Raw genomic sequence first — 13832 nt, 5'->3', positions numbered from 1 at the left:
TACAGAGGAACAGCTCTATCAGCCTTACTTAGGGATGAGAAGCCTAACCATTAGAATCGTGAACTGCTGCTGTCATTGGAATGATGCTAGAGAAGATATAGATTTGCGGGATGAACTTTTATTCATTTATGTATGTATTTTCAGATGTATGAAGTCTGAAGAGAAGTCACTTGGAATTGGATTACAGGCATTTTTCATGAGACTATTTGGTATGAAGAATTTCCCAACATATCAGATCAATATTAAGTGCTTAGTTAGCCAATTTCTTTCCCCTGAATAAGAAGATAAAACTATCTTGTCAACACAAAATGCAACTATCACCTTAAAGGGAATAAGAGTTTATCCTAGAATCAAACACGAGTGACCATGATGTGGTTATCCAAATATGTTCCAGCAGGAAGAGAGTTTTATATGGTTTATAGTTAGAGGAATGCATGAACAAGGTTCTTCTTAAATATATCTATGGAGACATCAGCTAGGTTGATTAGAGCAAAGCAGGTAATTCTCTGCTCTAGCTTCAGGTGCTATCTGATGGCGTTCTTAGTGTTTGGGTGGGTGGAAGGCAGTGAACCCCTAAGCCACTGCTTCTCAAAAGTTTCATGCAGTAATGGAACAGATATATGGTCTGAGACAGGGCTGGGGTCAGGAACGGTTAATACGAGGGAGTAAAGATAATTTGTTCTTGGATCTGCCCTATTGTAGCTGCTCACACCTAGGAAGTTCCTATGACCTTGTAGCATATTTAACATAGGTGTTTTCTGCCCACTTTACAGTGAAATCTATAAGTTTCAGTTTATAAGCTGCAGGGTTTGGAGCTGGCTCCTTGTAATTCGCCTGAGAATGAAGTAACTGTAGAGATGAAAAATGTTTTCTCTCTTCTTTAAAGACCTTAATTGAACTTATTTTTTACCTTTTATATTTTAGAAAATTCAAGAATAAAATGAGAAGTAAATGGTTTTTTTAGTTGGGTGTACAGAAAATCAATGGAAAATATTTCAGAAAATACATGAGGTTTATGATTATGAAATCCATGAATTGTTTCTTAGTGTCTTATATGTAAATTTCATTCATTGTGATCTAAAATTTACATTAACTTAAAATTCCTAAAAGTAAGTTTAGAACATGTGATTCATAATTTGTTATGTTGTTTTTTTTAAAATAGGAGAATTGAAATACTTCTAGAAAAAATAATACATCTCTCTTTTTTTCTATATTCCTGTCAATGAGTCTTGTCTTTGGTTATATTTTGATTTTGATTTGTTTTATTTTGTCTCTTTTTCTCTCCATTGCAGCTGGTATTCCTGCACCTATTTACTTTGGCGCTTTGATAGACAGAACATGCTTACATTGGGGAACTCTGAAATGTGGTGAGCCAGGAGCATGCAGGACCTATGAAGTCAGTAGTTTCAGGTAAAGATAACCTTTGAGACCAACTTTTGTATTATAAAATTTCCTCATTCATATCTAACATTTTTGACTAATAAGATTATATATGGCTTCATTTTCAAAACACACATGAATGGTATATCTTCCTCATTTATATATTTTAATATTTACCCATTATTTCTAAAGTATTTGATATATATGTATATATGTATACATACCCTGAGTGGGTTTCCTAAGAACCCTTCAAAAATTTTAGAACTACTTTAGAAAGGGAGTAGGTATGTGAACAGAAGGCCTGGATTATTAGGGGAGAGCTCAATTTTGAGTTTAGCTAGTATGGCAGAATTCTAGATATGAACAAGACAGCCAAATCCAGATACCTAGAATAACAGTGCTATATGTAGGAACAAAATCTTTCAGCTCCTATCACCCCATATCTCCTATCACCCCATATCGACAGACAGAGAAAAGGGACTCCCTATTGCACTGGTTGGGATGACAGAGTCCCAGAACATCCAGGTAGCATGTATTCTGGCATTCTAGCTCCTAGAAAGTTGCATATTGCTGCCTAACTTGATGAGAACCTCAAATCTGTGTAGTACCTTGCAGCTTAACAAAAAATTCCAGGTACTGTAGCTAAGACTATATTGATAAGGGACTTGTTATATAAATTTATCTGATGGTCTAGTCTCTGGAAACACACAGATATGCCACTGCACATATGGTTAGCTGTCTCATGGATGCAACTCAGTAGAGTGATTGTGGCACAAACCCACGGAGAGTATGTCACGAGGAGAGGAGGTTGCCACACATAGAAATAACTGAAGCCCTTACCCTCAAGTACCGAAAGAACAGGGAGTACACCATTTGAAGTTTGGGTATAACCAGTTGTGTGTGGTTTCATGCTGCTACTTGATCTAAAAGCAGTTACTTACGTGGTTCCCATCACTCTCAATGCTAAGCAGGCAGCTGTCACTAACAGCATACTGAGAGAATGGTGGGTTCACTGTTGCTCCATCTCCAGTGTCATGCCAAGTTGACCTTGAAATAGACTCTGGCTGTGGTTACCTTGCTTGACCTCTCAGGTACAATTTTCAAAGAAGCCCACAGACAAACTGTTTTTCGTAGTAACACTACTCCTTGCTCCTAAAACTTTTTCAGCCTAAAGGAATTTGCACCTATGGTTCTTTTTCTGGATAGGCACTATTCTGAAAACTTCTTGAAGAGAAAAGTGAGCCTTTGTGCTGTTCAAAGGGTTTATGGCAGGGGATGTCTGAGATTGCATTCCCAGCCTTGTGTACGAATCACAACAAAGTGAAAGGACTCAAGGACTTTTTTTTTAGCACGTGCGTGTGTGTGTGTGTGTGTGTGTGTGTGTGTGTGTGTGTGAAAGTTCCAGTTGCCTTGACATTCCTAGAAAGGTGGACCATATCCCAGTATTATGAGCAAATTAACCATTCTTCCTTAAATTGGTTTTGACAAGATCTTTTGTAATAGTGTCAGAAAAATAAGCTAAGATATTTGTTAATCTATTATCTATTTAGAAAAAAATATTATATTTCCAAACAGTTACACCTGAAATCTAAAGAATTTATGATTTCTTTCTGTACAAGTAGCCATGATAATTTTCTGTATTCTTGTTTTTCAAAATATGGTTTCTTTGTGTATGGCTCTCATTGTCCTGGAACTCACTTTGTAGATCTGCCTTGCCTTGAACTCAGAGAGGTATGCCTGCCTCAGGGCTAGGAGTAAAAGTATGAACCACCAAGCCCATGCTCCATTTTCTCCATTCAGATGTAGTTCAGGATTTCCTGACTAATGAATGGAACAGCCAACTCTGGGCTGGCTCTTCTCACCTCTATTGATCTAATCAAAATAATGTCCCACCAGCATGTTCGCAGGGCCAATATAATCCACACATACCTTCACTGAAACTTCCTTCCCAGAATATTGTACACAGTTTGAGGTTAGCAACACTAACCATTGCACTAGATTTTACTATAAATATATTGAGAACAGAAAGGAATACTTTTACAGTTGTTTACAAATGTGCATATGTTAAAAATACACATTTCCCAACCCATTAAATCCAGAAACCTTAAGGCTTATTTTATTAAATATATAAAGAACAGATGCATACAATAGTATCCAAGTCATTTTAAGAAATTGTAAAAAAGGAAATTACTTCATTCATTTCAGGAAGCTTGTACAGTTCTCATACATAACTGGGTAATCTTCTCGAATGGAAAGAATTAGTAGCTATAGAGATGGGTCAGGGGATAAGAACACATATTGCTATTGCAGAGGACATGAGTTCCATCCCCATAACCCACACTGAGAAGCTCACAACGTCCACTCACCCCAACTCCCAGGTGGGAGTTGAACTCATGAACACATACTTACACAGAGAGCAAACCTGTATATATAGTTAAAAATAATAAAAATAATATGATACATTAATTTTTGTACATGCTAAAGCATATGTGAAAATTAACAAATTGAGTCTATTAATATATAGTAATGACCAATAGGACTTCTTTTAGACATAAAAGAGTTTCAATATTACGAGAATCTATTGGTGTAACACTATACAAATGCTGAGAAGAGATAACTTGCAAAGTGACTTCATGATGCTTTCATATGTGTGATTAAAATTTGAGCAAACAAAACAGAAAAGAGTTTCTTTAACCTTATTTAGAGCTTTTTGGCTCAGTATTTCAGAGAACAGGTGATCATAGCAGGTAGGAATGGAGGCAGAGTGTGTGGTAATGTCAGGCCAAGCTTGGTGACAGAGTCTGTGGTAATGGCAGATGAGGCATGGTGGCTAAGTTTGAGAATGCTGGTCATGTTGAACATTCTTTCAGAAAGCACTTAGTGCTAGAAGTCCAGCCGATGGTGCCCACATTTATGGGAGGATTTCAGTGTTAGCTAAACCTTTTTAAAAGCACCCTCAGAGACACACCCAGAGATGTATTTCTACAATAATCCTAAGTATCATTAGGCTGATAATAGAAATGAACCATTGCCAACATGAAGAAAATATGTCTAAAGTTTCATGGTGAATTTTTTTTTTGGCATTTTAACACACAAAATAGAGTAGATTAAATGCATGAGCATAATTATCACTGGGCAATTTTCTTGTAAAAAAAAATCTGTAACAATGTAAAAATTTAGCTTTCACTAAACACATTAAGATGTAATACATATTACTTCTTTACAATAGGCGCCTCTATCTTGGATTGCCTGCAGCTCTAAGAGGATCAATCATTCTTCCTTCATTCTTCATTCTAAGACTTATCAGGAAACTCCAAATCCCTGGGGACACTGACTCTTCAGAAATTGAACTTGCAGAGACGAAGCCCACAGAGAAGGAAAGTGAGTGCACAGACATGCACAAAAGTTCTAAGGTCGAGAACGATGGAGAACTGAAAACTAAGCTGTAATGAGGTTTCTACTGGCCTATGCAAGGCCACGAACAGAATACTCATTTCATTTCCTTTGAATCATAAGAGAAATAATAGGAACCCTCATCTTTAAGGACCTCAAAAGCTATTTTTCTCATTATAAAAATAATTACTGATATTATTTTCAGAACTTCAGGGTAGCACTTAAGATTTTCCTAGTGAAGACTTTAATGGTGACCCCCACCCTGGACTTTAAAAAGCCTTCGTTTTCAAAGAGCATTTTCTCTTTAAACTCAGTCAAAGGAAATGTGTGTTTCTTGCATATCTTCAAGTAGATTTCATTTCACTTAATTTCATTGAATTTACATTTCAATATTGGAGGTAATTAGAGCTGAAAGTATGCCTTCTGGTTGTGTCATATTGAAATAAATTGTTCAGATTCATCCTTTCCATGTGCAAGGTGTCTGCATGTGTCTTTAACTCTTTGGGAGCTGTTATCTTTCTTTTCTCATTCTAGACTTTTGATGCTTCAGAGATTAGACTCTCACTAATGTGTCATCTCGTGTTTTCAATTCCCTCTTTCATTATTCATGTCACATATTTGATCATTTTGTTTAGAACTCTGACAAATTTAAACAGGTTATTAAAACTCATGTAGAAAAATGGCTTGTTTTTTTTTTTTCTAGCAGTTCAATCCTGGTCATGAAACTTTTTCTTAAAAGCAAATATTTGAGATAGCCAGTCCCTTCAAAGGTACTTTGAAGAGATAAGTTGTAGTTCAGTGGTACAATATGTTGTAGAAAATATTTAATCTCAAACAAGAGTTTCTACCACATCTTTGGTTATTCAGTTTCCAGATAAATGACACACAGCTTTTATACCTATAATAAGTCTTCAAGGCAGTAGAGATGGGCACATGTCTACCATCTCAGCTATTATGTCTACTTCCTTATCAATAACCCTGAGCTATAACTTGCCATGTTCCATTTGGCAAGCTCTTAACTCCAAATGGCCAACCTTCATGGCCATGTTTTCATGATTACTTACCCCATGATGTTTCTCCTCTCTCCACCTTCTTCCCTCTCATTCTCATGGTCTCTACCCAGACCCCCCAGCCCAGAAACCCAAACTCTGCCAATCTCTCTTCTGCCTAGTTATAGGCTTTAGGTATCTTTATTCACCAATCAAGGCCAAGTTGAGAGGCAAGGTTACACAGCATCATTCATATGTGTGCAGATTCTTTTATTCCTGGAAGCAACCAGGCTTTAGGGGCCAGTATTTAGCATTATAAGGCTATGACCAAACCTCAACAACAATACTTTCCCAATATTTAAGAGGCCCCAGGTTAAACCCCAAGGTACAATAATATTCTGACAAAATAAATCAATGGTGGTTGAAGGATGAGGCTAATTCTCATATTCAGGAGGTGTCTTTGGCTCATGTTCATTCTATTTATATGTCCTAACAGCACATAGTTATTAACTTTCAAAATCATCTTAGAGTAAAACCATTGAAGAAGGATCAGCTAAATAACTCGGCAGAAATGGTGTTTGCCAGTAAGGTTGACAAGGTGGGGTTAATCCCTGGGACCAACATGGTAGAAGAAAAGAACTACCTTCTAGAAGTTGTCCTTTGCCCTCTACTCAGGTACAGTGGTGTACATGCCATACTCCTAAGCAAGCAAGCAAAAAATCAAATATACACATAGGTTAAAAACAAGAAAATTTTAGAGACTTTTGCTAAAAATTGCGTTTAATATAATTCAAGGTAACTATTAAAAACAAAATCAAGTTGTGGTGGTTTGAATGACAATGTCTCTCTTAGGCTCAGACAATAAGATATTTGGTATGCTGCTGATAATGTTGCTCAGGGAAGATTAGGGAATGATGCTATCCCGAAAGTCCCCTATACCCTCCCCCCTGCCCTGCTCCCCTAACCACCCACTCCCACTTGGCCCTGGAATTCCCCTGTACTGGGGCATATAAAGTTTGCAAGACCAAGGGGCCTCTCTTCCCAATGATGGACTAGGCCATCTTCTGCTACATATGCAGCTAGAGACAGACATGAGCTCTGGGGTACTGGTTAGTTCATATTGTTGTTCCACCTACAGGGTTGCAGACCCCTTCAGCTCCTTGGGTACTTTCTCTAGCTCCTCCATTGGGGGCCCTGTGTTCCATCCTATAGATGATTGTGAGCATCCACTTCTGTATTTGCCAGGCACTGGCAAAGCCTCACAGGAGACAGCTCTATCAGGGTCCTGTCAGCAAAATATTGCTGGCATATGCAATAGTGTCTGCATTTGGTGGCTGACTATGGGATGGATCCCTGGGTGAGGCAGTCTCTGGATGGTCCATCCTTTTGTCTCAGCTCCAAACTTTGTCTCTGTAACCCCTTCCATGGGTATTCTGTTTCCTATTCTTTTTTTTTCATTTTTTATTAGGTATTTAGCTCATTTACATGTCCAATGCTATACCAAAAGTCCCCCATACCCACCCACCCTCACTCCCCTACCCACCCACTCCCCCCCTTTGGCCCTGGCGTTCCCCTGTACTGGGGCATATAAAGTTTGCAAGTCCAATGGGCCTCTCTTTCCAGTGATGGCAGACTAGGCCATCTTTTGATACATATGCAGCTAGAGACAAGAGCTCCGAGGTGCTGCTTAGTTCATATTGTTGTTCCACCTATAGGGTTGCATTTCCCTTTAGTTCCTTGGGTGCTTTCTCTAGTTCCTCCATTGGGGGCCCTGTGGTCCATTCAATAGCTGACTGTGAGCTTCCACTTCTGTGTTTGCTAGGCCCTGGCATAATCTCACAAGAGACAGCTATATCTGGGTCCTTTCAGCAAAATCTTGCTAGTATATGCAATGGTGTCAGCGTTTGGAAGCTGATCATGGGATGGATCTCTGGATATGGCAATCACTAGATGGTCCATCCTTTCGTCACACTTCCAAATTTTGTCTCTGTAATTCCTTCCATGGGTGTTTTGTTTCCTATTCTAAGAAGGGGCAAAATGTCCACACTTTGGTCTTCGTTCTCTTGAGTTTAATGTTTTTAGCAAATTATATCTTATATCTTGGGTATCCTAAGTTTCTGGGCTAATATTCACTTATCAGTGAGTACATAGTGTGAGAGTTCCTTTGTGATTGGGTTACCTCACTCAGGATGATGCCCTCCAGGTCCATCCATTTGGCTAGGAATTTCATAAATTCATTCTTTTTAATAGCTGAGTAGTACTCCATTGTGTAGATGTACCACATTTTCTGTATCCATTCCTCTGTTGAGGGGCATTTGGGTTCTTTCTAGCTTCTGGCTATTATAAATAAGGCTGCTATGAACATAGTGGAGCATGTGTCCTTCTTACCAGTTGGGGCATCTTCTAGATATATGCCCAGGAGTGGTATTGCTGGATCCTCTGGTAGTACTATGTCCAATTTTTTGAGGAACCGCCAGACTGATTTCCAGAGTGGTTGTACAAGCCTGCAATCCCACCAACAATGGAGGAGTGTTCCTCTTTCTCCACATCCACGCCAGCATCTGCTGTCACCTGAATTTTTGATCTTAGCCATTCTGACTGGTGTGAGGTGGAATCTCAGGGTTGTTTTGATTTGCATTTCCCTGATGATTAAGGATGTTGAACATTTTTTCAGGTGCTTCTCTGCCATTCGGTATTCCTCAGGTGAGAATTCTTTGTTCAGTTCTGAGCTCCATTATTTAATGGGGTTATTTGATTTTCTGAAGTCCACCTTCTTGAGTTCTTTATATATATTGGATATTAGTCCCCTATCTGATTTAGGATAGGTAAAGATCCTTTCCCAATCTGTTGGTGGTCTTTTTGTCTTATTGATGGTGTCTTTTGCCTTGCAGAAACTTTGGAGTTTCATTAGGTCCCATTTGTCAATTCTCGATCTTACAGTACAAGCCATTGCTGTTCTGTTCAGGAATTTTTCCCCTGTGCCCATATCTTCAAGGCTTTTCCCCACTTTCTCCTCTATAAGTTTCAGTGTCTCTGGTTTTATGTGAAGTTCCTTGATCCACTTAGATTTGACCTTAGTACAAGGAGATAAGTATGGATCGATTCACATTCTTCTACACGATAACAACCAGTTGTGCCAGCACGATTTGTTGAAAATACTGTCTTTCTTCCACTGGATGGTTTTAGCTCCCTTGTCGAAGATCAAGTGACCATAGGTGTGTGGGTTCATTTCTGGGTCTTCAATTCTATTCCATTGGTCTACTTGTCTGTCTCTATACCAGTACCATGCAGTTTTTATCAAAATTGCTCTGTAGTAAAGCTTTAGGTCAGGCATGGTGATTCCACCAGAGGTTCTTTTATCCTTGAGAAGAGTTTTTGCTATCCTAGGTTTTTTTTTATTCCAGATGAATTTGCAAATTGCTCCTTCTAATTCGTTGAAGAATTGAGTTGGAATTTTGATGGGGATTTCATTGAATCTGTAGATTGCTTTTGGCAAGATAGCCATTTTTACAATGTTGATGCTGCCCATCCATGAGCATGGGAGATCTTTCCATCTTCTGAGTTCTTCTTTAATTTCTTTCTTCAGAGATTTGAAGTTTTTATCATACAGATCTTTCACTTCCTTACTTAGAGTTACGCCAAGACATTTTATACTATTTGTGACTATTGAGAAGGGTGTTGTTTCCCTAATTTCTTTCTCAGCCTGTTTATTCTTTGTATAGAAAAAGGCCATTGATTTGTTTGAGTTTATTTTATATCCAGCTACTTCACCAAAGCTGTTTATCAGGTTTAGGAGTTCTCTGGTAGAATTTTTAGGGTCACTTATATATACTATCATATCACCTGCAAAAAGTGATATTTTGACTTCATCTTTTCCAATTTGTATCCCCTTGATCTCCTTTTGTTGTCGAATTGCTCTGGCTAATACTTCAAGTACTATGTTGAAAAGGTAGGGAGAAAGTGGGCAGCCTTGTCTAGTCCCTGATTTTAGTCGGATTGCTTCCAGCTTCTCTCCATTTGCTTTGATGTTGGCTACTGGTTTGCTGTAGATTGCTTTTATCATGTTTAGGTATGGGCCTTGAATTCCTGATCTTTCCAAAACTTTTATCATGAATGGGTGTTGGATCTTGTCAAATGCTTTTTCTGCATCTAACGAGATGATCATGTGGTTTTTGTCTTTGAGTTTGTTTATATAATGGATTACATTGATGGATTTTCTTATATTAAACCATCCCTGCATCCCTGGAATAAAACCTACTTGGTCAGGATGGATGATTGCTTTAATGTGTTCTTGGATTCGGTTAGCGAGAATTTTATTGAGGATTTTTGCATCGATATTCATAAGAGAAATTGGTCTGAAGTTCTCTATCTTTGTTGGATCTTTCTGTGGTTTAGGTATCAGAGTAATAGTGGCTTCATAAAATGAGTTGGGTAGAGTACCTTCTACTTCTATTTTGTGAAATAGTTTGTGCAGAACTGGAATTAGATCTTCTTTGAAAGTCTGATAGAACTCTGCACTAAACCTGTCTGGTCCTGGGCTTTTTTTGGCTGGGAGACTATTAATAACTGCTTCTATTTCTTTAGGTGATATGGGACTGTTTAGATGGTCAACTTGATCCTGATTCAACTTTGGTACCTGGTATCTGTCCAGAAATTTGTCCATTTCGTCCAGGTTTTCCAGTTTTTTTGAGTATAGCCTTTTGTAGAAGGATCTGATGGTGTTTTGGATTTCTTCAGGATCTGTTGTTATGTGTCCCTTTTCATTTCTGATTTTGTTAATTAGGATTTTGTCCCTGTGCCCTCTAGTGAGTCTAGCTAAGGGTTTATCTATCTTGGTGATTTTTTCAAAGAACCAACTCCTCGTTTGGTTAATTCTTTGAATAGTTCTTCTTGTTTCCACTTGGTTGATTTCACCCCTGAGTTTGATTATTTCCTGCCGTCTACTCCTCTTGGGTGAATTTGCTTCCCTTTTTTCTAGAGCTTTTAGATGTGTTTTCAAGCTGCTAGTATGTGCTCTCTCCCGTTTCTTCTTGGAGGCACTCAGAGCTATGAGTTTCCCTCTTAGAAATGCTTTCATTGTGTCCCATAGGTTTGGGTACATTGTGCCTTCATTTTCATTAAACTCTAAAAAGTCTTTAATTTCTTTCTTTATTCCTTCCTTGACCAAGGTATCATTGAGAAGAGTGTTGTTCAGTTTCCACGTGAATGTTGGCTTTCCATTATTTATGTTGTTATTGAAGATCAGTCTTAGGCCATGGTGGTCTGATAGGATACATGGGACAATTTCAATATTTTTGTATCTGTTGAGGCCTGTTTTGTGACCAATTATATGGTCAATTTTGGAGAAGGTCCCGTGAGGTGCTGAGAAGAAGGTATATCCTTTTGTTTCAGGATAAAATGTTCTGTAGATATCTGTCAGGTCCATTTGTTTCATAACTTCTGTTAGTTTCACTGTGTCCCTGTTTAGTTTCTGTTTCCACGATCTGTCCATTGATGAAAGTGGTGTGTTGAAGTCTCCCACTATTATTGTGTGATGTGCAATGTGTGCTTTGAGCTTTACTAAAGTGTCTTTAATGAATGTGGCTGCCCTTGCATTTGGAGCATAGATATTCAGAATTGAGGGTTCCTCTTGGAGGATTTTTCCTTTGATGAGTATGAAGTGTCCCTCCTTGTCTTTTTTGATAACTTTGGGTTGGAAGTCGATTTTATCCGATATTAAAATGGCTACTCCAGCTTGTTTCTTCAGACCATTTGCTTGGAAAATTGTTTTCCAGCCTTTCACTCTGAGGTAGTGTCTGTCTTTTTCCCTGAGATGGGTTTCATGTAAGCAGCAGAATGTTGGGTCCTGTTTGTGTAGCCAGTCTGTTAGTCTATGTCTTTTTATTGGGGATTTGAGACCATTGATATTAAGAGATATTAAGGAAAAGTAATTGTTGCTTCCTGTTATTTTTGTTGTTAAAGTTGGCATTCTGTTCTTGTGCTGTCTTCTTTTAGGTTTGTTGAGGGATTATCTTCTTGTTTTTTCTAGGGCGTGGTTCCCGTCCTTGTATTGGTTGTTTTCTGTTATTATCCTTTGAAGTGCTGGATTCGTGGAGAGATAATGGGTGAACTTAGTTTTGTCGTGGAATACTTTGGTTTCTCCATCTATGGTAATTGAGAGTTTGGCTGGGTATAGTAGCCTGGGCTGGCATTTGTGTTCTCTTAGTGTCTGTATAACATCTGTCCAAGCTCTTCTGGCTTTCATAGTCTCTGGTGAAAAATCTGGTGTAATTCTGATAGGCCTGCCTTTATATGTTACTTGACCCTTTTCCCTTACTGCTTTTAGTATTCTATGTTTATTTAGTGCATTTGATGTTCTGATTATTATGTGTCGGGAGGAATTTCTTTTCTGGTCCAGTCTATTTGGAGTTCTGTAGGCTTCTTGTATGTTCCTGGGCATCTCTTTCTTTAGATTTGGGAAGTTTTCTTCAATAATTTTGTTGAAGATGTTTGCTGGTCCTTTGAGTTGAAAATCTTCATTCTCATCCACTCCTATTATCCGTAGTTTTGGTCTTCTCATTGTGTCCTGGATTTCCTGGATGTTTTTAGTTAGGATCTTTTTGCATTTTCCATTTTCATTGATTGTTGTGCCGATGTTCTCTATGGAATCTTCTGCACCTGAGATTCTCTCTTCCATCTCTTGTATTCTGTTGCTGATGCTGGCATCTATGGTTCCAGATTTCTTTCCTAGGGTTTCTATCTCCAGTGTTGCCTCACTTTGGGTTTTCTTTATTGTGTCTACTTCCCTTTTTAGGTCTAGTATGGTTTTGTTCATTTCTATCACCTGTTTGGATGTGTTTTCCTGTTTTTCTATAAGGACTTCTACCTGTTTGGTTGTGTTTTCCTGTTTTTCTTTAAGGACTTGTAACTCTTTAGCAGTGTTCTCCTGTATTTCTTTAAGTGAGTTATTAAATTCCTTCTTTATGTCCTCTACCATCATCATTAGATATGCTTTTAAATCCAGGTCTACCTTTTCAGGTGTGTTAGGATGCCCTGGACTGGGCGAAGTGGGAGTGCTGGGTTCTGATGATGGTGAGTGGTCTTGGTTCCTGTTAGTAGGATTCTTACGTTTACCTTTCGCCATCTGGCAATCTCTGGAGTTAGTTGTTATAGTTGTCTTTGTTTAGAGATTGTTCCTCTGTTGATTTTGTTACCCTCTATCAGCAGACGTGGGAGACTAGCTCTCTCCTCTGAGTTTCAGTGGTCAGAGCAGTCTCTGCAGGCAAGCTCTCCTCTTTCAGGGAAACTGCACAGTTATCTGGTGTTTGGACCTCCTCCTGGCTGAAGATGAAGGCCCAAAACAGGATCTTTCCCAGAAGCTGTGTTGCTTTGGCCAGGAAGGTGGCCGGTTGTCTGGAGCCGAAGATGTCGCCGCCTCAGAAGCTCTGTGGCTCTCGCCTGCCCCAGAAACGGCTGGCCTCTGTATTCCACACCCTCACCTGTGCAGCCTGCCCTCCGCCGAGTCCCAGAGCCAAGGAGGCTCCCGCCGGGGCCTGAGGCACAAACCTCTTGGGCTGGCGGACCCCTGTGCGCTCACCAGGAAGGTGGCCGGTTGTCTGGAGCCGAAGATGGCACCGCCTCCTCTTTTTCCTATTCTAAGGAGGAATGAAGTATCCATACTTTGGTTTTCCTTCTTCTCAAGTTTCATGTTTTTTGCAAATTGTATCTTGGGTAGTCTAAGTTTCTGGGCTAATATGTACTTATCAGTGAGTGCATATTACGTGAGTTCTTTTGTAATTGGGTTACCTCACTCAGGATGATATCCTCCAGATCCATCGATTTGCCTAAGAATTTCATAAATCCATTGTTTTTAATAGTTGAGTAGTACTCCATTGTGTAAATGTATCACATTTTCTGTATCCATTCTTCTGTTGAGGGGCATCTGGGTTCTTTCTAGCTTCTGGCTATTATAAATAAGGCTTCTATGAACATAGTGGAGCATGTGTCCTTATTACCTGTTGGAACATCTTCTGGGTATATGCCTAGGAGAGGTATTGCTGGATCCTCTGTTAATACTATGTCCAATTTTCT

The 13832-nt window shown here is 39.0% G+C and overlaps 1 protein-coding gene across 4 annotated transcripts in view; it reads left to right on the top strand.

Annotated features, from left to right (window-relative positions):
* Positions 1 to 5453, top strand: part of Slco1a6 (solute carrier organic anion transporter family, member 1a6) — a 100417-nt gene extending 94964 nt beyond the window's left edge. For 3 of the 4 annotated variants that reach the window (XM_006506965.3, XM_011241587.2, NM_001381930.1), the window contains 3 exons: positions 145 to 209; positions 1293 to 1410; positions 4610 to 5453. In XM_006506965.3, coding sequence (XP_006507028.1) covers positions 145 to 209; positions 1293 to 1410; positions 4610 to 4829 — 403 coding nt within the window. In that variant the 3' untranslated portion in view covers positions 4830 to 5453. The remainder of the gene's footprint in view (positions 1 to 144; positions 210 to 1292; positions 1411 to 4609) is intronic. The other variant, NM_023718.3, reaches the window with a different exon arrangement.
* Positions 5454 to 13832: the final 8379 nt, after the last annotated feature.

This window comes from Mus musculus, chromosome 6 (assembly GCF_000001635.26).
Source record: "Mus musculus strain C57BL/6J chromosome 6, GRCm38.p6 C57BL/6J".
Taxonomy (NCBI): domain Eukaryota; kingdom Metazoa; phylum Chordata; class Mammalia; order Rodentia; family Muridae; genus Mus; species Mus musculus.
This window is presented reverse-complemented; position numbering and strand designations above follow the sequence as displayed.